The following is a 26,306-nucleotide window of genomic DNA, read 5'->3' as shown; positions in this document are numbered from 1 at the left end:
GTAAATTCAAAATCTGAACATTTACTTCCACCTGTCAAACACAGGGTGTGGTAAAAGAAAGGTACTTGTGACTGGAAAGGTAGCTTGTTCCATACAGTAATCTTTATTATATACAAAGGACTACAGTACAGTTCGGCGATCCTCTCAAGGCAGCAGTGTTTCTAGTTCGTAAGAATAGTTTCTCTGCTAGAGAAACACGGTGGGGTTTCGAGGACAAAGGGCATGAACACATTTTCAAAAATTACACTGGAGTGAAAAAACTAGCCAAAGCAAACAAAAAATAGCTATAGATCAGTCAAAGACATCGGAACAAGGAAAGGTGAGAGGCCAATGAACTGCTTATATGGGAATATAGAAAAATACATATACAGAATAGACACACTACTAAGTATGAAACTAAAAAGAAAATGTTCGCAAATAATTTCAGGCAACCCATACAATGAGTTAATCATAATAGCAATCAGTGTAATGGAGGGCAATTTAATATAATAAGTGAGGTAAACATATTCAGGATACTAATACTAATTTGCTGAACCATCTAAGTCTGGGGTTCCAGCAGGACCTTTGAGACGTGAATCATCACAACATTAGCATATTACCTACTTGTTGTCAGTGGTAAATATTGTTTTGCTCCTTTTTTTCAGGGCCGAAAACCTAATGACCCAACTGAGTTATGTAGCTTCTTCTGTAACCCATTGAACATACAAGTCATCAATAAATATTTTACATGCTACAGATAAACTAGGAGTGTTAGGTGACCAAAGAGAGCTGCGTTGTCTTTTTAATTCTCAGCATCGCTATGCACTTAACTCCCAGTTATGCTTCGCCACAATTACTTTTAACACATATCTAGTTAATAGATACAATCAGATGGGCAGTGGTGTAAATATATGCAAGTAGAAAAATAACTGTAGTATTTAAAGCATTGTTACTCTGTAATATTACCGTTTTCCTCAGGATTGCGACATCCGTCACTGAGTCACGTTCATGAGTCCTGTTGAAGCAAAGATACATGCCAACAAAATAAATGCTGATACCATAAGGGAGCAAATCAAGGGAAAATCAGTTACCTCTTCTCTAGATTACCTAGAAATTATTCATGATTTCAAATGTGTGAATGGCAAGATATACACATTTTTATTGATGGCCCCAAATGTAAAATTATCATAATGCAACGTATATGCAATATATTACATCTTTATGGATCGCACTCAAAATGAGAACTTCAGTCACTCCACAAAGGTGTCCTGTGTGTGTGTGTGTGTGTTATAAGTTAACCATTAGGATCACAACATTTTAGTCCATCCACTTTCTATAACTGCCTATCCAATAATGGTCTTGGCAATCCAAGGCCTTGATTGGGAAGCAAAGATGTCAGTATATTGCAGGAGCTAAAAAGTTTCTTAAAAATACATAACTTAATTATATATTAAAAAAAATCATGATTTGCATTCAAATTTTAAATACGTTACTACTTAATGTTACCTCTGTCACATGGCAATGCCATATGTTCAGAGACGACATTACACCTGTCCTTCAGGTGATATATGTATAACAAACTGGGAGAAATTCCTGGTTTTCTACATAAAACAACTACATTCAGTCTTTCCATGCTGAACAGACCACATATTGTTTAATTATTATTTCCAAGTCACATGGAGATAAGGTAAAAGTTTGGTGGGAAGAGGTAGAAGTGAAATTCTTAAAGTTAATATCATCAGTTCATTAATAAATGTGGATTCTTACAGCCTTCTCTAGCACAGAACTGTACGGTGCGGGAGCTGGTGTGTATCTACTCCACTCTGTGCAAGGATTAGCATTTGGTTGGCGAGCAATATGAACTGAGTCTGAGCAACCAATTACTCAAACACCCCTCTAACCACCCAGTGAACAGACAGCCTGGTTAACTAAGTCCATTTGTTGAACTGTAGAGGGTAACATGAAAGAACATCAATGTTAGACAATGGATGAAAATCCATATTATTTTACTGTGCATTATAACTGAAGATAGTATCATTATATACATACAGTATGTACTCGTAACAAATTAGTTTAATCGACCAGAGCTGTGGATTAAACTTTCACTTTCACACACAAAAGTGCACACACGATTCCATGATTACCAAGCTAACTGACTTCATGACTGACTTTGGGACATTCTCAAAGGCTGCACAGTAATGTTGGGTCTGACCTCAGAACAGAAGGGAATACAAAGTACAGGCCAGGCTGGGATTAGAGACAACGGTGCAGTGTCTGCAACAGCTCAGGGCAACAAACTCACAAATGCAGCCTCGGTGTGGTCGGGGTCTAAAGCAGGATCCATGGACTCACCGACTCGAACCGAGAGACCCTCACTCCTTAAACAGCAAAGAGCCGCACGGAGCACGGACTGTGGGTACGGCCCGCGGCTGTGCGATCACATTTCCATTGATCATTGAAAATGTAAGAATACATTGACAGAACAGCATACAACCTTTCGGATACGTCATTCAAATCCATGGCAATAAAAAAAAAAAAATAACCCTAAAATCCTCAGGTGTTCTGAATAAATGATTTCAAACATGAATTCAGTATGTGTGAATGTACACACACTGCTGGAGAGTTCAGAGACGAGAGGGAAATTTCTGTAACTGGGGTAAGGTGGATTACATTCGGGCATGACTGGGGTATTTCTAGATCCCATTTAAGGTCGTTCCTCTAACTTTCGTCAAATGAACAACTGAATGTGGTTTAATTCACTGGCGGATGAGATGCTAATTATTATCTAACAGAGAATATATTCACTCTTGCCAGAACTGGTAATAAGATGGCCTTTCCAGTGTTCACAGTTTAAAGGGATGTGTACTATGCCACTAAAACAATCAAACAAGGTTAATAAAGTGCAGCTGGTGAAATGCACATATTCATGTTCTATGACCTTGTACAGCTAGAACTTATTTTGCAAAGAAAACTGCAGGAATCAAGACTTCAGAAGAGAACATTAGGCGGACTGCTTCCAGGCCAAATAATCCACTGAGAGGACGTAGTTCCTGATGCACGAACATAGCACAACTCCGTTAGGTAATCTAGGAAGTTAATAAAGTATCATTTGTGACTCTACCACAGCTCTACCATGGTGTCCGTTATTAGATGGTCTTTGGCATTGAGCTTTACGGTGGGTTGATCAATTGTGGCATATCAAAGAGGGTTACGTCTGTTTGAACACACTGCAACTTATTTGTGTTTATTCGCAATTTCCTTGTTCAGTCGATCTGCTTGCAGTTTAAGGAACTGATATAACAGCTAGGGGTGTAATTGCAATGGTTTCCGGTAAGTAAGAAATGAGGTCAGGCATAACGTTCGATACGTCGCCTTTGTTCATCTGTTAAAAGAGCACTCTCATTTGTCTGCTAAAATACCCCACACGAATGAATATATTTGCATGCTTGTAAGTTTGAACACAGTTCTTAGTGAGCCAAACTGAGTAGATCAATTAAAGTCTGGACATTATTATTAATAGTTAAAATCTGACAAGTAATACGTTTTGTATAAAAAAAGTTATTTTTAAAAACAAAATAACTTGCAATTGGGTAAGAAATCATTTGCTAAGACCAAGCCTAAAGTATGTAAGATTACTTAACAAGGGAATTCATAAATACTAGAAGTCGCAAAACTCTTCTGGATATTCTTAGCTCAGGATGCATTTATCTTGGCATTTGCTTATAAAAGCAACCTTCCAGCTCTTATTACATAGCTGCAGTGCTGATTTTGGCCTTAAACTTTTGCGTGTTTGAGTCCCCCCCCCTCCCCCCCCCCCCCAGAAGAGTTTCAGATTAAATGTAAACAAAGTAAACAAAGATGAGCATACAAAAGTCCAATCTCACAATAAAACAGCACCAGATATTAAAAATGTATGAATGAGAAAACTTGAGACTACACAGACAAAACTCCATAGCACCAGTTCCACTCCCCTAAGGAGACGTTAGAGACGGCTGGGGGGTCGAGGTCGAGCAAGAACTGATGGAACTAGCAGCTCTTTGACATTCTGCGGGGACCGTCGGAAGGTGTTGCATGCATGCAGAAAGCAAAGGGTTAACTCTGTACCGGGTCTCCGCTGGTTGGTCAGCCTCCTTCAGTTCTCCCCACAGTCACTCCCCCATTTTAGACCTGGGTCTTGGAAAAGCCTCTTTATAGTCCAGGGATGTAGGAAGGGCCTTTCCATTGGCTCCACTAAAGTCTCTGCCCCCCTCCCTACGCCCTTGGCTTTTGACTTTCAATCACTTCTCCTTCCTCTTCATCCAAGTACTCAGGGTCTTCATCATCCATTGTCTGCCCATCCTCTACCTCCAGGTCCAACCCCTCATCGTCCACAATCTCTCCATCCTCTTCTTCATAGTCATCTGCATCTTCTTCATCCAGCCCAATCACCTCTCCATCCTCAATCTCTCCATCATCCTCAAGGTCTTCTTCTTCACCAGCATCGTCGTCATCCTCGTCGTCCTCATCATCTTCGTCATCTTCTTCCACTTCTTTGTTGTCCCTAAATTGAGAAGCAGAAGAACCCAGGATGCTTTTAGGGGCACTGGACACGTAGGGGCGGCTGGGGGCGCTGTATAGAGACAGGGGGGCGGAACTGGTCACGGGTGGAGGCCGTCCATTGGCGGGTTTGAGGGCAGGCTGAGTGGCAGCCACCGAAGGGGCCGCAGTAAGTGGCGGTGGAGCCACACCGACTGCTTTTAGGGGTGGTAGGACATATTCGCGGATCTCTCCAGGCTCCAGGGGGTCAGACCCACATGGGTCGTGCTCACTACAGGAAAGGCGACCATCCAGCTTGGAGATGAACAGCATTCCCTCACGGTGCTGCTTGCAGAAGGAACTGGGGCACATTTCACAGAAGGAGGCTGCTTCCTTCCCACACACATCACACTGGTGCCATGGACACTCCCAGCGTCCTGAAACACCAACAATGAAATATGTTTCAGACAGACTACACAGACCTAATTGACAAGCAGAAATATGGGTGGTGACCGATACAATTACAAAACTTGTCATATAAGGTTCATGCAAGTCCAACCAAATTCTGTAAAGCAGGGTTTCCCAATCCAGTCCTCAGGGACCCGCAGACATTCCAGTTTTTTCTCCCACCTAGCTCCGTACTAGATAGTCCCCACTTTTACTCCTTCCCAGCTACCAGAAGGGAGCAAAAATGTGAACTGCCTGGTAGGGAGTTGGGACGGAGCAAAAACATAGACCGTCTGCAGCTGGAAAATACCTCAGTAAAGGGGTTAAATAAGTGCTCCTAAATTTCCTTCGGGATCAATAAAGTATCTGCCTGTTAAGATTATACAGAAAACAGTTTGATATAAAAGCCCGTTATGAGAAAAGCTGAGAGACACGGACCTGCTGGTCTCTTTGACAGCTTGAGGCAGTCAGCGTGATAGACTTTAGGGCAACCAGGTTTCTTGCAGGATACAATCTGTCCTCCATCACCACAAGTGAAACACTCATCCTCTCGCTCCTTGGTCACCTCTAGTTGACTTTTTCGCTTTACTGCAGCCTTTTTCTTCAGTTTTCGGGCCTTATCCTCTGCCGAGGGCTGGTTCTATGGTCAAAAATTCATCTTAAACACCTCAAACAATACAACGAGGAACACAGTGCAAACTGAAACACTGTGGTATCATTCCATACTGCTAGGAAAAACCACTCACACAGTACAGATAAACACGTCAATCTAACTTCAGAAGGTAGATGGAAGGTCATTGCTTATGCTCTGTTTCTTAAAGTAAGCCAAGGAGCATCACTCCAGCACTTGCCGATTCATTACCTTTGGTCTCTCGCCCAAGAACCCGCTGCAGTTGGGTGCACCACATTTACAGACTGTCTTCCCATTGCCCAGACATTCCAGATTGTAGTTGAATGTGAGTTCCACACCTAACAAAAGACACCAAGATATACATATCACTCTACAGCTCTACCCAGAAAACACCAGGCTCCTGCCACATTACCCCTCATGCAAATGCTTCACATCACACAACAGATAGCGCAGAGGATTATGGGTCAGACTAAGAGAACGGCCCACCAGCAGGGATGTCCACCAGTGCAAAGAGTCCAACTCGCGTGTCCCCATTGACGGTCCACTTCTGTGTCTCACAATTGGGCTGACAGCTGTGGTTCATGAAACGCGCCTCATTGCCCTTAGGTCCAGCGTCAATGATGCGATCCTGCAGACACAAGACACACACATTCTATACTAAAAGTAATAATTAAGAGGAAATAAAACACAAGATCAAATAAATTAAGGCTTCAAATGTATATTTTCCCCACTGTTCTTCATATATTAGGCAACCTATTAAGTCAAGGACTTCCTTGGAAGTTAGGGCGAAATGAACAAAACCGTGCTGATGAAACTCACAGCTACGTAGCAACGTCAACGTCCATCAGTAATCCCTGTCAGTACCAAAACACAGGCAATGTTCTTCACTTCTATTAAAGCCAGCCAAGTAGGGGTCACCTTATCCAAAGTCAGCATGTAGAAGTTGCAGATGTCGTTCTCCTGAGCGTGCTTGATGCGAGTGCGACACTCCTCTTCATCAATCACCTCACCAACATACTCGTTCACAAACGCCCCCTAAAACGTGCAGCAAACCGTCACAAAAACTGAAACAGTCTGGCCATTAAGTCTTTGATTCTTGGACGAAGTCTACCGCATGTAAGCTTAATTCATTAAATAAGCTCCTAGCGATCAACTAATTCGTAATTCAACTATATTTGTTGTATTCTGAAGCAAACTTTGATTGTGGAAAATTAAAATTCCTATTTCGTTGCCTTGCAGTACGTTTGGGTGGATATCTTGTTCAGTAAGCTTGTCTTCACACACCTTCTTGATATGGGTGATGCTGCGCAGACCCCAGCCGCGTGCCAGCGTGCGGAAGATCTCCACCTGGGTGTACTGGCGCTTGGTGAAGCACTGGTTCTGGCAGTGCTCGCCGGCCGGGCACACCTGCGGGTGGCACTCGTACATCAGCATGCGGTTGATGCACTCGGAGTCCATGCCACAAGGGTTTTCATCAGTCGCCTTGCAGTTGCAGCGGGGGATCTCTGATAGGTCGGCGGTGAAGATCTGCACTTTACCTATTGGCCGGTTCACCTGCATGAGCAGAGAAGTGATGAATGAGAAGCGAAGAATCGGGAAGAGAAAACCAGACATTCAGCCAATACAACAACCTTGCATGAAGCAGGCTAGTTTGATGATGTTTGTTTCCCAGTTTTTCTTACGACCTTCAAATGATATCACCTGATACCTTAATGTGCCTGTAAGATGGGGGTTTTTTGTCATTCTTCCTGTCCTCCTGAAGCTGCCTGATCTCCTTCTCAGCTTGCAGTTCCCGGAATCTTTCTGCAGCTTCATGCAGTGCTGCAGGCACATGATCACCGTCACGCCGAAAGCCAGACACTCCCAGCAAAGAGCCAGACCAAGCTCCCGTTACATGCCCTAGCTGGGCTTCCTGCCCTGAAGCTCGCGCCTACCTTTCTTGTAGATGGAGTCGGCGCCCTTTCCCATCTGCTCCTTGTTGTTGGCGTCGCCTTCCATGTAGGGAAAGACTCGGGCCTGGTAGGTCCACAGGTAGTCTTTGGAGCCGAAGAAGTGCACAGGAAACTCACCCACGTCATGCCTCATGCGGAGGATGTTATCAGGGATACTTTTGGGGTGGCTGACCTCTGCAGGCCACCACCTGCGCAGAGACAGAGCACAGCAAGGATTAACCAAGGCAGCCATACATGCAGAAGCCGCGGTGGGCAAATGAGCCCTGCAGTCATAGACAAAGCCCAGTATGACTTATCTTTACGTGATATAACTGTAATACGGAATACCATTGAATTTCGGGAAAGTTATTTTAAAATTAAGTTTTCTCGTAAAACAAAATCTATGATAAAACCAGCCACCAATAAATAAAATTTAGCAGAACAGCACTGGGGTTTGAAGAAAAACTTTCAAATTACCGTATATCTCGGTAAAATGACCCACTGCTTTTTGTACACAGCAACGTTACATTAGGTATACATTAGTTGCTCTGACCTGTATCGGCCCACTTTGACCCACACGATCTCCTTGTAATGGGGTTTCTTTCCGGCCCGGCAGTCGTTGCAGTACCAGCTTCCTTCAGGCATGTCGATATTCAGACACTCGCGATGAAAAGCAGCAGGACATGATTCGCAGCACAGGAGGCTGCCCCCTACAGGAACAGAAAAGGTATGGCCAGGATCAATCAGTGGACTAGACGGACAGAGAGGCGGAACGGGACAGGGACGGCACGCTGACCCTCGGAGCAGACAAAGCACCAGCTGACGTTGACGTGCTCGTGGTTGCGGCAGCCTTTGCGAGGAGTGAAGTGGTTGGGACACAGGAAGCTGTTGTTGGCCAGGATGACGCTTCCGGCGGCCATGCAGTAGTCGTTGGCGTGGTAGGCAACGGGGCAGCGCACGCAGCGGGTCAGGCGACCTGCCGAAGGTGATCGGGGAGCAGATATCAGTGCACCGCTGGCTACAGAGTGCTTATCAGACTTAATGATACACACTGTATGCAGTGACAGGATAAATCCGGTGCTAGTGACATAAATAAAACGGTAGCAGTCTTGCAAAAGGCTGACTCACCTTTGGTGCTGGACGGATTGGCGGGGTTGGCGATGTAGCAGGACAGACAGGCGTGGAGGGAGCAGCGGAAGCCGCGGCCCTGGGGCAGAGTGGGGGCGTGCTTGGCGACGCACTCGCCGTGGTAGAACTTCCCGCACACCGGAATCATGCAGCGCCTGACATCCGTTCCCGGCTTCTTGCACACGAAGCACGTATGCACACCTGCAGCACATCACCAGAGACAGCTAGCGTACAGGAATGGGCCACAAAATGGACACTCCTTTGCCACTCTCATTGCACTTGTACAGTGACAATAAAGATATCTTGACTCTTTACTCCCATGTCAGTCAATAACAGAACTTAAATAAACCATCCATTTAACCACTGGTTTAAAAGCATATCCGGCGCTTAAATAGAAGTGTATAGACATGTTATAGGATATAACGTAGAACACTGCCAATAAAAATCTAGGCAGTGCAATGAGGAAAAGCCGTGTTCTTCCAGAAAAGACTGTCAGGACATGGGGGGTGAGAGGGTGGAACGGACTGATTTTATTAGTGCCCTCAGGATATTTCAGGCGGCCGAACAAAGCACACAAAAACCGCAGTTTTTCCTCTATAATTTAAAAGGCCAGCACCGTAAAATGAAGAACACTGGGGCATAGCTCTCAGCAAAAATGCTCTTTAATACAGTTACTGTAGCTACGGGTGGATATGCCTTTAATGTCATTCTACAGGTCCCCACATCTCTGTCATATCAGTCGTATTGTTACGTCTGTTGTATTTATTACTTCTATAGTGGCCAACGTATCCGGTACATTGTGTGGGTATCACAACTCCCCTATAAATCTATATTCTCTATTATTTATATGTATCAGTTATTTTTCTCGTTTGCTGCACCATTCTGTTGTGGGAAAGAGAAGCCGAGTGGGAAGGCAAAGCTATGGATTTACCAGTCCATCTACATTCCTGCCCTGACCAACGGTCATGAGCTTTAGGTAGTGAGTGAAAGAATGAGATTGTGGATACAAGCAGCAGAAATGAGTTTCCTCCGCAGGGTGTCTGCGCTCAGTCTTAGAGAGGGGGGGAGGAGCTCCGACATTCAGGAGGGGCTCAAAGTAGAGCCGCTGCTCCTCCACATCGAAAGGAGCCAGTTGAGGTGGTTCAGGCATCTATCTAGGACGCCTCCTGGACGGCTCCCTGGGGAGATGTTTCGGGCACGTCCAATCAGGAGGAGGCCCCAGGGCAGACCCAGGACACACTGGAGAGATTATATCTCTCGGCTGGCCTGGGAACGCTTTGGTGCTCCCCCGGAGGAGCTGGAGGAGGTGGCTGGGGAGAGGGAAGTCTGGGCATCCCTGCTTAGACTGCTGCCCCCGCGAGCCGACCCCGGATAAGTGGTGGAAAATAAATGAATGAATATTATCCTTTTTTCCTCTCCGTCATGCGTTTCATGTGTTTCACTGTTTACAGTGTCTGCACTTTATGTATATACACTGTACTGCGGTCCGGGAGAATGTTATTTCGCGCCACTGTATACTATGGAATGTATATAGATGGTAAGACGATAAAGACCTACTTGACTTGATTTGAAGTATTAGCTCCTATATGACATTCAGAGAGTTACTGCACATGCACAGAGGCATTATGCTCTGAATGGCCTCCTCTGCTTTGTAACTCTCTAGCTGCAGTGCCTTGTGCCAGGCTGGCGATGGGGCACCTACCTGACGTGCACTCCTGACACACAAAGCGACCCTGGGGCATCTCCGACAGGCCGATGCACTCCAGGTGAAAGGCTCCGCAGCATTGGCCCTCGCAGAGCAACAGCTCCCCCGTTTTCTCACACACCTGGGTGAGTGGGCGGGGCCAAAGGTGAGGATCACCAGCCAATGGGCCGGCTCCGAGGGCGACGGACACTTCTACGGCACTCACCTGACACACGTTCTCCTTCATGGAGGCGGCGCCCCCTTTCTCCGCCATGGATTTCTTGCCCCCAATGAGCCCTGATTGGCCCAGCAGGTTGTCCTTGGATGATAACTGGCTGTCATCATTACTAGACGAAAAGCCCTAAGCCAACACAGGGAGCTGTCTTTGTGATCCAACAGTGGCTCCTGTTTCCAGGATACTCAACAAATCCCACTAACGGCACTCAGTCCTCCAGGGACCCTGTTCTTTAACAACCTTTAACAAGTTCTTCAGCTGAACTAGACAGGTAAACTATCCAGTTACAAAACAATACTGTACTACTTAAAACAGCATTACTTAGTAAAGGCTCAGCTAAGAAACCAAGTAAAATAGTATTGCTACATTCTTTATTCTTCCTAGCCGTGATACAAATCGATTCTTCATGCACAATAACTGTGTCCGAATTCAGGGTTTGCATCCTTCGAGGGACGTAGTCTACGTAGCTTTTGTAAGCTGCGTCTTTCGAAGGTCCACGCAATGCATCTTGGGATACATCCAATGGATAGATAATTCACAACTTGGCAACAGAAGGACGCATTCCTAGAGCACATTGAAAGGAGCCTTTGAAATGGCATGACGCAATAAGACTTCGAATGCAGCATCAAGAAAATGCAGCTCCCGAATTTGGACACAGCCAATGAACTCTTGACCTCAGTGTGTAAGTGTAACTGACCTCCGGGTCCACACCGCCCTCTGTGTCTTCATGTGGTCCTTCTTCTCCAGCTGCAACCACAGTTAGATCCCAGTCGCTCTCCGCCTCTACACTGCTGTGGTCCGAGGCCTCCTTAAATGGGGTGGAGGACTCTGCCTTTGGGCGCTTCCTCTTCTGTTTATGTGACTGCTGCACAGAGCCTGAAAACCAGAAAAGCAAGTAAATCATACAGAGGGGCAGCGGATAGGTTGTCGCTTGAGTATCCTGACGAATGTCACATGTTGTACACTTGAGCAAAAAAAGATCAAATTCTCCAATTTAAAAAATGCACAATATAATGTACAATGGCTGCGTAGCTGAATGAGCTGAGCATGTGGCTACCTGTAATCCCCTCAGTTGTGTGCTTGAATCTTTATAGCTTGACGAGGTGGCCGAGTGGGTAAGGTGATGGACTGCTAGTCCATTGTGCTCTGTATGTGTGGGTTCGAATCCCATCCATGTTGACTCTTTTGTGGGCAGTGGCTTAATGGTTAGGGAAGTGCACTTGTAATTGAAAGATTGTTGGTTTGAATCCCTGACCAGCAAGGCACCACTGAGGTACCCTGAGTAAGGTACCACCCCCAAGCACTGCTCCCTGGGTGCTGAATTAGCTGCCCCCTGCTATGTCACAATGTGACATATGGGTTAAATGCAGAGGACGCATTTCGTTGTTGTGCACTGTGTGCTGTGGCGTGTTAACAATGGCCACTGATCACTAAATTCTTCTTCAATAACAACAACAAAAAATATGCTACATGCTAAAGATGCACGTGTATTATGAGAGTTACCATTACATCACATGCTAAAGACGCACGTGTATTATGAGAGTTACCATTACATCACATGCTAAAGACGCACGTGTATTATGAGAGTTACTGTTACATCACATGCTAAAGACGCACGTGTATAATGAATTACCATTACACCACATGCTAAAGACACATGTGTATTATGCTGCAAATCACAGACAAGACTCTGCTCACCTGAAAAGCCAACATGGCATGGAGTTGATCCAGAAACTTCCTTCTTTGCAAACTTAATCTGCAATAAACATTCGTATTTACTAAAGGTGGCCGCATTCGCTTGTCAGACAGTGATGTGCGATGACTCAAATAATAAAAGTACACAAACAAGGAACAAAGTGAATGCTCTGGGGAGGGGCGTGTTGATGAGCTCGCTGGACCCCTTTGCCTGTGCCCCTGGTGGCTGCCCTCACCTCTGTAAGTAACTCCTCTTTCTCCTGGATTCCCGACTTCTCCTCTGCCCATTTACCTTGTTCCCTACACTCCTGAACCTCCAGAAGAGGGGAAGGAGAAAATAAAACAGGAAGGGGAAAAAATTCTCTCTTTTAACGACATGCATCTGACATACAATGGCTGGAAGACCTCAGCATGGGATCCCCACAGCAAGCTACTGCCCTGTACCCCAGCATTCTTACTGAGTTACTGGCGCGTTCAGATCCAATTGCATTAAGCAAAAACTAAACGGCAATAAAAATGCACATGAAATGAGGTATGAAACATGGAAAATGGAGGATTCTAAAGAATGTCTGTGCTGAAAATACCTTCTTTTTTGGAACCACAACAGGCTCTGCTTCAATGGAGCACTCAAGGATCTTCTTAGTAGGCTTCCTCTGTCGCTTTTTGTCCTGACATTCTGGAGAAGAAAAAAGCGAATCAGTAAATGTTTCAGGCAGCTTCCTCGAACCTTTCAAGTTTCCTGCATTTAGTTTTTTTGTTATTCTGAGTTATGAGGTTACCTTGAAAAAAGCGAGAAGGAACACGGATCAACAATACACCGATTCTCCAATTACTCTCTGTCACAATTAATTAGTCTGTTTTTGACCTGTAATTAAGTAAAAAATCTCTCAAAGAGCACATAGGTAAACACCCTCATATTCATCAACACTAATGTGTGACAGAGACAGAACAGACCCTTCCATTGCCTGTGAAGGAATCTGAATGCAATAGCAATTAAAACATTTGTCAAGTGCCACCATGACACCAACATGCTGAAGACAGGATCTCAAAGAAATGCAGACAATGGGCTTTTCCCAAGATGAGCAGTGATACAAATAAAAGTTCGACATCTGCCTTCCACGACTGCACTGCAAGGGGTAGAATGGCTCAAAAACTTCAGTTCCTTCAACATTAACATCGTGTCAAACAAAGCAATGATGTGGATGTCCTTCCTATACCTTTCACTGGCCCATTATATGTAAGATGGTTAGATAAAAGAAAATTCCTTATTCTGTTGACGTGCTCAACCCTGCGATGTTCTAATCCAGAAAATCTGACACAAACTTCCCAAAACATGGCACTTATTTTGAATCTGGTAATGATGCTGGGAAAAAATCATTTCAAGATTAATATTTCGGCCAAAGCTCAGATATTCTTCGCTTTTACAAGGACACTTGCTTTGTTACAAATTCACATTCCAGCATAACGACAATAAACGAACAGAAAACTTCACAGAAGAAATCGGGTGAAACTAAAGGATCTATTCAAATTCCAAAATAAATACGCTATAACCTATTAGGCCTCTGAAAGCAAAGTGGGGGGGGCTTCTTTTTTAAGCCATATTATTATATACACAGGAGTATTGTTTATATTTTGTTTTATTGCACTTATTTTCTGTTTATCTCATTAATCCACTTTTTAGCTACGTCACATTTTGGTCACACTTAAAGACGTTAAGCAATTATTTTTAGTTTTCACTTTAAATTATACTAACAAACCTGTTCTAACAAAAGGGAATGTCTATGCCAGGGGTCACCAACATGGGGCCCGCGGGCACCAGGATGCCCCCCAGCACCACATGAGTCGCCCTGTTCTAAAAATACTACAACTCACCAGTGAGCAGCGTCTAAAATGTAATTTTATCCTGTTGCTATTCTTCTTTAATCACATTAGCATTGACATAGATTTGAAAACGACAATATCTAGAAAAAAGCATTTCAAAGATGTTTATTATACATGAAGTTTAGATAAGTTTAGGAGGGCGTTTCAGACTGGTAGCCCTTCGTATGGCTCAGTAACCATGAGGTAACTCTCAGTTTCATAGACCCCTGATCCATGCTGCCAATGGTCAACAGGAATGGCAAGATTTCTCTTCCTCATTTATTAGGAACAATACATGGGAGTCTTCAAAGTTGCTGTAAAACAAGACAGGTAGCACGTAGTATTTTTGCAAGCTTTTACAAAGATTTTTAAGATTTTTGAATCAAAGGATTTGGATTTTGTAATAATTTTCTTATATGAAAGAAAAAGAATAAAGAGTACGCAGTTGTTTTTCTCAGGTGGGCTCAAATTTTTGGAATGTTGCTTGCTAATTATATAAATAAATTCATTGAGCAAGACAGCAGTGGAGAATTAGGCTTGTTGGGGTAACAGTTTTCCTCAGTTATCAGTGTAATCTTCATGTAGATGATTATTAAGCAGGCACTCATAAGTAAGTAGGAATTTATATCTGCCATATAATAGACCCACGAAACGAAGTTCAAAATCTATCAAATCAGTCACCTACAGGCCATAAGATGCCATTACACGCAAGTTAAATCGATAGCTCATAAACGTTAACGTTGTGCGTCTCCTGACTCTTTAAAGACAAGAGGATTTGTTTACCAGAAGACTTTGTTTTTGCCAATTCCCCATCAGCCACCTCTTCTGAAGGAGAGGGCGCTTCTGGGGGTGGGGTTAATGTGTCAATGGGAAGAGTAAGGTCATCCTGGGGAGGAGTGTGCTCTAAAATAGATGGGGTTCGTGCAGCAAGGCCCTTGGACTGTTCCTCGGGAGGTGGGGTCTGCATCTCTGGCAATGAGCTCAGAAGGTCCTGCATTATGTTCCTAGTCTCCAGTTGCTCTTCTCTTGCATTCTCCATGTCATAATTCTGAAAGGCAGAAGTTGAAAGAAATTGGCCAAGTGTTGCTCAACAACAAGACTGCAGGCCGCGATCAGAATTTTCCACATTTGCACATACTTGGAACACACTATGCAAATTATTTAAATTTACAGCACATTTTGTTTAGACCTGACCAGAGAGACATGCTGATTTTGCTGAGCTTGATGTGTCCCAGGGTCAATAAGAGAAAGGCTTTTCACATGTTTAACCAATCATAGTCTTCATCATATGGCATCAACATCAACATTCTCGTTTTCAAACTCAACTTTTCCATCCATCAGCACAGGAGCGGCGTGTGGCTCAGTAGGTCAAGCCTCTGTGTCTGTGATTGCAAGGGTGCTGGTTCAAGCCAGTTATTTATTGGTATTTACTATTATTAGCAGTAGTAGTGTTGCTGTTACTACTATTACTGTTGTTGTTGCTATTATCACTACTACTGCTGCTAATATTATCATCATGAAATAAAGACGCACCCTTACATTGCTCCGTACAGCATATGCAGGTAACCATGTTCCTATGTTGTTTATCTATGACATGTCCCTTAACAAAAGGCAGGTACTTCGGAAATCTGTGCACCTTGCTGCTTTATAGAAAACACTCATTTCAATTAATGCGGTGATGTCATACGATGAAGACAGTGATTGGTTAAAGAAGTGAAATGCAAGCCCCTCCCTTACTGACCCAGGGACATGGGAAAATCAGGACATGCCTGAGCAGAGGGTGATCAATTCTTGATGTGGATTAAGGTTTTGGTTGTGCAATTCAAGACGTTCATGCAAGCAGACATGCTTCAGACATCCCATGAAAAGGAACATTTACAGTGATGTAAATTCTAGTGATTCCAGTGAACACATTCCAGTGACATTGTTACTTTTAATAAATGTCATTACATGGCCCACAATGTTGTCTTAAGAAGCAAAATCACTATACTACTGTAAACTGCAACGGACATGTAAAACTTTATAACATATAAAACGGCAGTGATCTGACAGACACTGCTGGATAATTTATTGATTATTAAGCTAAATTACTGATGACCAGATTATCAATATGTGCTTGGATCACAGTTTACTTTTGGTCTAAACCAGGAATATGTTACTCCTTTCAGCAATGCCAGATAAACTAATGACATGTGAAATCACCAGTAAGGCACCATCGCGCTGACAAATACCCACCGTTTCAGAAGGTCCCTGGCTTTTCTTCGTTTTTTTCTTCACCGAAAAAACCTGATCGTACTCCTCAGTCCATTCCAGAAGTCTTTTACTCGGTTTTCTGAGGCGTTTATTTTCTGAATGTGCTGTTGAATAAATGTTAAATATTTCATGAAATAGTGGACGATGAAACACTTCTGCGCAGCACTCATCAATAACAAAAAGACAGATAACTGACCTGCAGAGACTTCATTCGCTTCTGAAATGCTTTTAGACATCTGAGTGTCAGTTTGCTTACTGACTCCCTTCTTTGGATGGGAAGATCTTGACATATCTGGAGTGTGACCCATATTGTCCCTGCAGGCCCTACTATGTTCTGAAGGCACCATGGTCAGTGGCTGCTCGCTGAGACTGCTGTTATATTCCCCTGACTTCAGTAACTCAGTGCCACCTTCCTCAAACCTCTGCCAGCGTTTTTTTGGTGCCACTCTAGTGATGTTGCTCAGGCCACAACTGTCAGTCAGAAGGTCAGCAAACTCAGCAGATGCATCTGTTGCTCCATCGGTTGGGCCAATAGGGTGATCCTTCCCATACGCATCCTCCAAATGAGTGTTGCCAGCACTCACTCCCTTTGTCAACAACAAAGATTGCTTTTTAGATTGCTGATTCAGGCTTGAAATACGCTCAACTTCTGTAAATAAAAAATCCTTCTCTGCCTTGTCTCTAATACTTTTCTTTTTTGAGGTCGGCCTTTGCCTTACCCTTTTGGGCTTTACTCGAGAGCTCTTGGAACTCAGTGCCATCTCCTTCTGCCTGACCGCTGGTGTCCAGTTCTGCTCAAAGAATTCAATCCTTGTACCACGAGCCGCTCGTTCTCCTGACCGAGGAGATATAAGAGACGGTTCTTCTTTAATGAGAGCAGAGGTAGGTCCGTTAGCACCTGGCCCAAGAACCAAAGGAGAACCATCCTTTTCTCTGCTATCATGCATGTCTTTTAGCAGCATCAGAAAGGTACTGAATTTGTAATTGGCGTCTGCTCGAAAAGAAGCAGGCTTACTACAGTTCCCATCTTCGTCAGCCAAGGACTTGAATGAAATCAAGTTGATATCGTGGAAAGCATCCATGGATGGTACTGGTGAAGAGGAACCACAGGAGGAAATGTCTGATAACGAGCTGTTCTTATTTACTGTAGAACCAAGGCATCCAGAGACCAAGCAGCCTTCATCTTCAGATTTTACAGATGATCCATTTGAGGCATTATTTTTCTCAGACTCGGCAAATTTGAGGACGGTAGCTGGAGAGGTATGATCACTGGAAACAAAAGGAGCTGGCTTATTCTTTGCATGCTTATCTGCTAATTTCAGTTTATCGGGTGGAGTTTTTGTTTTGACAAACACATCCTCCTCCGTATCAAAATTGGGGAAAAGAGGCTCAGAGTTTTGCCTAGAGAGGGGCTTCTCTTTGAGTTTCTCCTCCATTGCTAAAGCTCTTGTTATGAGGTGATTACTGGCAGAAAGTCTATCAAGAGGGGTCTTTGAAAAGTGACACAGATCCAGGCCTCCTATTAAACTGGTGCCCTCTGATTTTCCTATAGATGAAACTGCGATGCCCAAAGTTAAGTTATCAGCAAGACGACGCCCTGAGTCAGACTCGATACTGTCTCCATGACCTTCAGAACTTTTTCTCTCCCGCACCACATGAACCAGGGACATGGACTTTCGTGCTGGTTTCTTTCTTACGTCTTTTTTAGCGGGCAGGGAGGGCTTACTCTGATCCTCTCTGGGTGGTGGTTCAGGAAACTTGGTAGAATAGATCCCAGCTAATGGATCACTGTCAGGATGCCGGTTGTCTCTAGTGCTGTTTTTAAACTGGTCTGGAGTAACAAGGATTATGTCCTTTGTAGTGCCTGATAATGTTTCAAAGACCAGCCCTTCCTTCTCTAGGATGCGTGTCTTGGGTGAAAGGCCTTGCCTCTTTGTGACCACCGGTTTCCTTCCGCTGCTTTCGCTGACTTGAGGGATCTCGGGTTTACCGCCGGGGAGGAAACCTGACGAGGGGGACAAATTACGAGACGAGCAGGACGGCGCCTCCAGGATGTCATCCTCTCTCACTAAGTTACTCTGTATGGGAGAGGAAACAGGAAGGGCCTTCTTCAGCGGCTCTGGAAGCAGAGCTTCAGCCTCCATCACGCTGATTCTCCATGACTCTGATAGCCGGCGTGGTATCTAAGGAGATAGTGGTAAGCATTCGTACAATCAGGCAAAGCATGAAGCTCATGTGGCGTTCACTTAATACTTCTAAAGTAGAACGAAAATGTCAAACGATACAATATTTACATTAAACAAAATAATTTGAAGGAATAAACTGCGTAAGTTCGCAGTGTGGCGGTAACGGCCGTAATTACAGTGTATTTATAGTTTTCATCCTTTTGCCTTCCTCTCCTCCGCAGCACTGGGAGATTTTCGAACTGGTAGCCGCCTTCAAAGGGATGAGTGGCCTTCCCAGGGACCCAGGCCTGATCCACCGTTTCCCCAAATGTCCTGAGAAAATACTGGCGACAGGGCCTGCGGCTAGGCTCTGCAAGAGAGCATCGTGAGATCCATCACAAATCCGTAATCGCTGCAGAGTTAAAAACTCACAGGGTTCCCTACCCTGAAAGCAAGATGCTTGCGTCAGGGAGACATTACAGGTGACGACAATATAAAGCATATAACGATTAAATACAGCAACTATCAAATAAGGTATTCTTTCAAAAGTTTATATTTTCCACTTAATTACCTCAAAATTATTGCATCATCAGAAGTCAATTGTCCATAATAATGTCTTTTTCCAAAAGTAGTTCAAATATTTCAACTAAATAATTATTATTATGAATATTACAGAAACCAAAGCAGGTAATTCAACAGTTATTTCAAGCACTGTATACAATAATTACTGAAATCAATTATGTTAAACACCAATACATCTGGAATTTTACATAAGCATATTTAACAGGCCAGTGGGCATAATGATTCAAATTTTAAACCAAAGTGTAGCTTGTTATTGCAGCTCAGCTGTTTCACCCGTAAGCAGGGCACTTATCCCAAACGGCTGTAGTTAATATCCCACCATATGAATGGACGTGCTGACATGATATGAAACCGTTAGCACACTTTCTGCAGTGAATCAGCCAGCAGTGTCAATGTCAATGTCCTAATGGTTGTATGAGAAATATTGCTAGTTTCATATATTTCCTGAAAACTACACTGGAATATGCTTACACAAAGGTTTGTTTTCCAAACAATCTCCATGCTACATGCTAAAAAGCAAGTTTTATAATTACTTAAGGCTATGGCGATTAGCAGATTAGCATTAAATGTAAAAGCACCACTATGTCCTCCATCAATTACTTACAAAATGGCTAGTCGTATTTTCACACAGAGAGTCAAACAGTGATGAGTAATTGATTTATCACAGCTGACATTACTTGTCTTGTAGGAATGAGAATTCAACCCTGCTTTATAGAATATTGATGACTACACAGACCTTTCAGATTTTACGGTGGACTTTCTAGCTCATGTCATCTGGCCCCGAGCAGGAGCCCCTCATCCCAGACACCCAAGAGCAAGTACGTTACCGATGGTTTTACTTTCAGTTCTCCACACCTGCTCATACGATTGCCGGCTCTGGAGTCTGATTACTAAGTCATTGTCGCTTTTGTTGTTCTTTGAAGCATTATAAATTGTCAAGAGAAGCATTTAGTTGACTTCAAAGATTCTTATACCTTAAAAACTCAGATATTTGATGCATTTTTATCTTAGGATACTGTTTCATTGATTGCTTTACAATCAGGATTCTCCTAACACAATACATGTATGTCTATATATCCTGTTTACAATAGATTATGCCCGACACAATCCCAAATTTAACGGAGCCCTAACAATATGTTATCATCACCTGGGTTAAAAGATGACATTGCTATAGCACGTGGCAAACCAACTCACTAAATAGCTGCTGCAGACACGAGACACACACAGTAGTTAGTCACCTTTACAAAGCTGAAGGATTTTTTTACTAAACAGGTTTCCTTGGTTTAGATGATGAAAGAAACCCACCTTTCATTCTGGAGTGGGTTCCATATTTCGGGTCATTTGTAATCTGACAGGGCCACCAAGGTCTCCGGTTGAACTTTGCCCACACTAACTCGCCAACTGAGTACTTCACATCTATAATGGGTCGCTTCTTTGGGCTACTGGGCTACAAAAAAATAACAACAATAAAAGTTAATGCACAGAAACACTGTTGCTTTACTTTGAAATATAATACCTCTATTAAAATATATTTGTGCGTAATGCACAATGACACTGAAAAATAAGCGCTTCTGTCTTTTGTGGCAGTCCAAAGTTACAATACTTGACATTTCTAAAAGCCGAAAGATCCATTGCAAAAAGCCGCCTATATGAAATGTCTAAATGTTCAAAAATCCAACAACTTGTGAAGTATAGGGTCATGGTGAGGCTGAAGGGTACAGCAAGAAACACAGGCCAGTCTGCGTGGACTGCACTCTGCTGAAGGACACACACACTACGGGCAACTGAGAAAAACACAGGCCAGCCTGGATAGACTGCACTCTGCTGAAGGACACACACACTAGGGGCAACTGAGAAAAACACAGGCCAGCCTGAAGGGACTGCACTCTACTGAAGGACACACACACTAGGGGCAACTGAGAAAAACACAGGCCAGCCTGGACGGACTGCACTCTGCTGAAGGACACACACAATACGGGCAACTGAGAAAAACACAGGCCAGCCTGAAGGGACTGCACTCTACTGAAGGACACACACACTAGGGGCAACTGAGAAAAACACAGGCCAGCCTGAAGGGACTGCACTCTACTGAAGGACACACACACTAGGGGCAACTGAGAAAAACACAGGCCAGCCTGGACGGACTGCACTCTGCTGAAGGACACACACAATATGGGCAACTGAGAAAAACACAGGCCAGCCTGAAGGGACTGCACTCTGCTGAAGGACACACACTACGGGCAACTGAAAAAAACAGGGGCCAGCCTGAAAGGATTGCACTGTGCTGAAGGAGACACACACTAGGGGCAACTGAGAAAAACACAGGCCAGCCTGAAGGGACTGCACTCTGCTGAAGGACACACACAATAGGGGCAACTGAGAAAAACACAGGCCAGCCTGAAGGGATTGCACTCTACTGAAGGACACACACACTATGGGCAACTGAAAAAAACAGGGGCCAGCCTGAAAGGATTGCACTGTGCTGAAGGAGACACACACTAGGGGCAACTGAGAATAACACAGCCTGGTGGCATACATTTGGACTCCAGGTCAGAACCAACATTTCCAGGGGAAACCCATGAAAATCAAGAACAACATGGAATCTCCACACACAAGCTGTCTTGAGGAAAGCAGAAGCTGAAACCTGGAGGAATAAGCTGCACAGTGAGCCACCAAACCAGCCACACCTGCCCATTCAGAACAACAGCTGCTTATTTGGTTTATGATAACACATGTGTTCTGAACCTATTACACTGTGTATTGTGGGAAAACATCATAATCAGTTTGATAGCAATGCATCATAGACCACAGCTCGCCCAATTACAAACTAATGAATTTGAGTACTTGTTGATGGAGCTTGTCTTTCGTACTTGTCTACCATCACCAAGTCATTTCTAATAGTGTTAAAAATAAGTGTTCACCAGAGTTTTAGCTCCCATGCTGTGTACACCTGTACCTGCGCATTCATTAGGAGCTCAGCCTAGATGCACGTGACAGCGTGTATGTTTGCAATGCATCATTTCCCTCACGTGTACGTCGCTTTGGACAAAAGCATCTGTTAAATATGAAAAGTGTAAACATGTAGAATGTAAATACGGCCTCAAGTATTACTGAGGACTTCATAAAAGAAAATCGGGTTTTAGAATGACTAGCGATAGGAAACTATTAGGTAACGTGTCACATTAACTGTACCTACATTATGCATTCATGGAACATTCAGCACACCTTCATAACACATTCATTACGCATTCTTAGAACATTCATATGCAGCATGTAAAAATACTTTAATGTGTCTTAAATTATTGTATATATAATTCTGGAGATCAATCAAAAACAAAAAGTGCCATTTGCATTTAACCCATATGTGATGTGTATTAATTCAGCAGTGTTTGGAGGCGGTACCTTGCTCAGGGTACCTCAGTGATGCCTTGCTGGTCGGGGATTCGAACCTGCAATCTTTCAATTACAAGGGCGCTTCCCTAACCATTAAGCCACCATTGCCCAGATATGATGGGTATAATATACGTCGGTAACAAATATTGTCATATGTTTGTTATTAACGTATACCAAAGTTGTTAATGTATCTTACGATGTTAAGATATGTTTACATGCTGCTTATGAATGTTCCACAAAAGCATTTTAAAGATATTATGAAGGTGCAGTTTATGCGAAGTGTAACCCACCATTATGCTACTGTAAGTCTCAAAAAGCAAAATTGCTACATTGCAGTCAAACTATTTTCATGTACTGGAATAAGAAGTGAAGCAATGTACGTACAAAATTATTCAAAAAGAACTCAAACTGTATGTTAATAGCGACGTATAACAAACACTTAAAACAAAATTAGGGAGAAGACCAATAAGCACGTTGGTCTAATTTCATAAAAGGATTTAGATAATGGGTCTAGTTGGTGAAGAGGCTCTTAAGGTGAATAGCTTTATATAATAGGAGCTAGACACCTGAAGAATAATTCATTGGCAAAAACAGAAGTGCTTTGCAAAATGGAACTTTTTTGATATTTCTATTGATGTCATACGAAAGAATAAAAAAAAGGCAAAACATTCTTGTCAAAGAGCAACCAAGGATAAACAAACAATACTGTATGTGAAAATGGTTAATGCCAGTCATTGAAGTCAGATAGAAAAACACAGAATATAGGAATCATTGATTTAGTGAAATAGAGGGAAATGATGAGGATATACTGATATACTGTGTGCCAGCAATCTTACAGGATTAACTTTCGGGCCTTCGGATGAGGAGATGCAGTGGTCGGCGGAGTCATGAAGCGGGCCACTGCCAACAGCAGCTATTCCAAAGCCAGGTGAGCAATTCTCCGACACAAGCTCCTCGCAATCACTGTCTGAATCTTCATCCGAACTCCCCACGTGAGCCAGATCGCAGGGAGGCGATGGACACTTTTTCAGTGGAGGGCAATGGCCCATTATGTTCTTGGCCGCCAAAGTCTTGTGAACACCAAGGTCTTGTTTGCTTGCTGTGAAATCCACCCCGGCATTTTCAGAAGTGCTTGTGTCATCGACCTTTGCCTCTCTGTCTTTCTTCAACGAATGTTTCAACAGTGGCAAATCCTCCCCATCTTTACTGTCTCCGTTCTCGAATAAAGTTGATTCAAAGTGCAAGCAGCCATTGGTAATTGGACTGGTGTGCTCCTGGCAGACTGGGCTGGCTGGGGCAAAGTTGGTCCTTTCTACACCCTGACCAGCCAAATAATCTCCTGTTTCATGGTTGCCAGGTGATGGAATTGTGTCCTTCAAGGCAGTCATGTATTCAGTACCCCCTATAAGGCTCGGCTCGTGCAAATCACTATGACCATGGAGATTCCTCTCCGGCATTCCCAGGTCTGGCCTGTGCACCATCGAAGTTAAATCCTGGAGCCTTCTCAGGGGACTGTAGCAGGACAAGCTGTGCTGGCTGTACATATAAGACGAGGCAGGTCTGAAAGTAGACGACGTTGACAGTTGCAGGGAGAGTGGAGAGTCTAGCCCAAGGTTGGCGCCATACTGCTTTCCGTAGGGAGTAATGAGACCACTGGCACTCTGGTGCTCCTGCGAGCTGGAGCAGCACTCAAAGGGATCCCTAACTGTCAGTTTATATGACTGATTCATTCTGTCATTGCTCCATCCTGACAACAGAAAAGCACATATTTATAAAACATACAGTATAATAACCATACAAAATCATGGCATTTCAAACACTTGGACACTAAAACACTTGATATTGAAAACATCTCCTTCCCTTCCGTTACAAAATAATTTAATTTAGTCAAATATGAAAGCTACTATTGGCTAGAACCACATATAGCCAATTTTCAAAAGGCTTCATGCGATCAATATTCCTATATTTACAAATAATAAGAACTAAAAATTATTGTAGTGTTGCACATGTTAACAGGCGAAGAACCAGAGCTGTCTTTAGCATGTTCATTGCGGGAAAACGCTCTTTATATCGTTCTCCAAGCACAATCTAGACAGATCGCTACGATTTGCCGGTCACGTTAGTTACAGTAATAGGTAGTCAGACCTAAAAAAAAAAAAAAAAAAAAAAAAAAAATGACGCACTGTGGTGCCCCGTCTAGACTCAACTGAAGTTGACATTCGTGTAAAAGTGGTACATTATATCGTCCACAGAACAAAAACCTTTAGACACAAAGCTGTCGATCGACATCATGTCTACCGTCGCCTGTAAGATTGTGCGATCGAACCTGCTCACCGACACACATGCAAACACATACATCGGCAGATGTAGGTTACTCACTGCATATCACGACGTGAAAACACAGTAACACTCCCGATGGCGAAAATCCTTCAAAATCTTACCATTTATGTCTCGGTCACAACAACAAGGACTGAAACGCTCTCAAATTCGTATGCCTAGCCTGCTTTTTCCCCAATTTGTGACAGCGGATCAGTAAAATCGCAGCCGCTGCAGCACCACTAGGCCCGGACCCTGTGCTCATTCTCTTCACTTTATCAGCTCACCGGCGGTTCCTTCAAAAAAAATTAAAAACAAAGATAAATCGATTTAGAAAACAAAAGCAGATCCCTCCGTTACCTCGAAGTATCTACCTGCTGTAAAAGTTTGCACCCCAAACACATATCTAAAATGTACAGTTTTACATGAAATAAATGATTGTTTCCTTGCTGCCGACCTGCCCCTGGTTACATTAAAGCGAGTCCTGACTGTATCTGCAAGCAGCCAATCGGCAAAGGCACCCATCCCCCCCGGTCGCTATTAGGAGCAGCTCACAATAGTGCATTAAGAGCAAAAATCAGAGCCACAAATTACAGCTTTTAACTTAGTTAAACGTGAGGAACCTGCTATTCGCTTCATGTATCGTACGACAAATCACCCTATTTACTCGTGTCGAGGACGCTGCCATAATACCATTAACCAGCGCGCCATTTGTCCTTTATCCCAACAAAGGCGTGACTTCCTCCATCTTAGGTTACAAGTATGATAAGATTATTTATGTTATTTTCCAAAAATACAAAATAAAAGGAAAAACAAACCGCACTTGTCAAAAATCATCAGATTGGCATAAATTATACTAATGATCTTTTCGCCAGCCGCTAATGCGATTTCCGGGCCGTCCGCTGCCCGAGTTTGTCAAAATGGGCTCTGCACTGGTTACCAGTGAATAAACAGGCCACAACTTTACACTGGCGGCTTGGCGATCAAAACTCGCGTCTGGAAGGAAACTAAATGTGTTAAAAGCGATGTGTGTCTGACCCCCTTTTGTTTATTATTTTTATAAAAATGATCTCAGGTACTTTATACAGAAACCACGTAGTCGTGTTAGAAAAAAACAGTCGCAGCTAAATGGATTTGCGTTGTTTTTTTCGTAATATGTGTATATCACCTTATGTTTATTACTCGAGGTTAAATATAACGTCACACATAAGACTTGGCAGAACTGGCCATATGAATGATCGTTCATTTGTTTGGTCATGCAAGTTTTTTCCCCTTATATAGATACTTCTTTTATTTTATTCCGCTATGAGTATATCATCCGTCATTTAAAGGGAAGGGGACGGAAAGGGGGAAGCGTTTGAAGGTCCCATGTGATCGGTGAAGGTTCACCATAACCACTGCTGATATACAACACAAGCTGGGAAGCGCAACCATTTCCCATGTCCCTTTAACTAACTCATTTTATTTATTTATTTTATGGCCATTTTATGAA

The 26,306-nt window shown here is 43.4% G+C and overlaps 1 protein-coding gene across 10 annotated transcripts; it reads right to left on the bottom strand.

The window, feature by feature from the left end:
• Positions 1-80: 80 nt before the first annotated feature.
• Positions 81-25,785, bottom strand: nsd1a (nuclear receptor binding SET domain protein 1a). 10 transcript variants are annotated; one of them, XM_049029614.1, is made up of 25 exons: positions 25,638-25,785; positions 24,940-25,110; positions 23,335-24,245; positions 20,411-20,552; positions 18,721-18,893; positions 16,555-18,541; positions 16,341-16,462; positions 14,889-15,153; positions 12,830-12,921; positions 12,482-12,559; positions 12,249-12,306; positions 11,248-11,426; positions 10,542-10,676; positions 10,334-10,457; positions 8,632-8,832; positions 8,300-8,479; positions 8,057-8,213; positions 7,507-7,712; positions 7,281-7,393; positions 6,857-7,126; positions 6,491-6,607; positions 6,059-6,200; positions 5,804-5,910; positions 5,380-5,581; positions 81-4,931 (listed from the first exon to the last, which is right to left on the bottom strand). In XM_049029614.1, exons 3-25 carry the CDS (start codon positions 24,226-24,228, stop codon positions 4,231-4,233), a joined length of 6,645 nt encoding a protein of 2,214 aa, XP_048885571.1. In that variant the 5' UTR covers positions 24,229-24,245; positions 24,940-25,110; positions 25,638-25,785; the 3' UTR covers positions 81-4,230. The 10 variants fall into 10 exon arrangements, with proteins under 10 accessions (XP_048885571.1, XP_048885573.1, XP_048885575.1 ...); XM_049029616.1 differs by lacking the exon at positions 25,638-25,785 and adding an exon at positions 25,473-25,550; XM_049029618.1 differs by lacking the exon at positions 25,638-25,785 and adding an exon at positions 25,482-25,547.
• Between the last annotated feature and the right edge of the window lie 521 nt (positions 25,786-26,306).

This window comes from Brienomyrus brachyistius, chromosome 10 (genome assembly GCF_023856365.1).
Source record: "Brienomyrus brachyistius isolate T26 chromosome 10, BBRACH_0.4, whole genome shotgun sequence".
In the NCBI taxonomy this organism is placed as follows: domain Eukaryota; kingdom Metazoa; phylum Chordata; class Actinopteri; order Osteoglossiformes; family Mormyridae; genus Brienomyrus; species Brienomyrus brachyistius.
The sequence above is the reverse complement of the archived record's forward strand: the minus strand, read 5'-3'. Positions and strand labels throughout refer to the sequence as shown.

What these genes read in the sequence shown, in the direction of transcription:
- nsd1a (XM_049029614.1), bottom strand. Translation starts at nt 24,228, where the DNA reads ATGAATCAGTCATATAAACTGACAGTTAGGGATCCCTTTGAGTGCTGC. An exon ending in AAGGCCCGAAAGTTAATCCT is followed by an intron (nt 20,553 to 23,334) that starts GTAAGATTGCTG and finishes ATTTTTTTGTAG; the next exon opens with CCCAGTAGCCCAAAGAAGCG. An exon ending in AACCCACTCCAGAATGAAAG is followed by an intron (nt 18,894 to 20,410) that starts GTGGGTTTCTTT and finishes GCTCTCTTGCAG; the next exon opens with AGCCTAGCCGCAGGCCCTGT.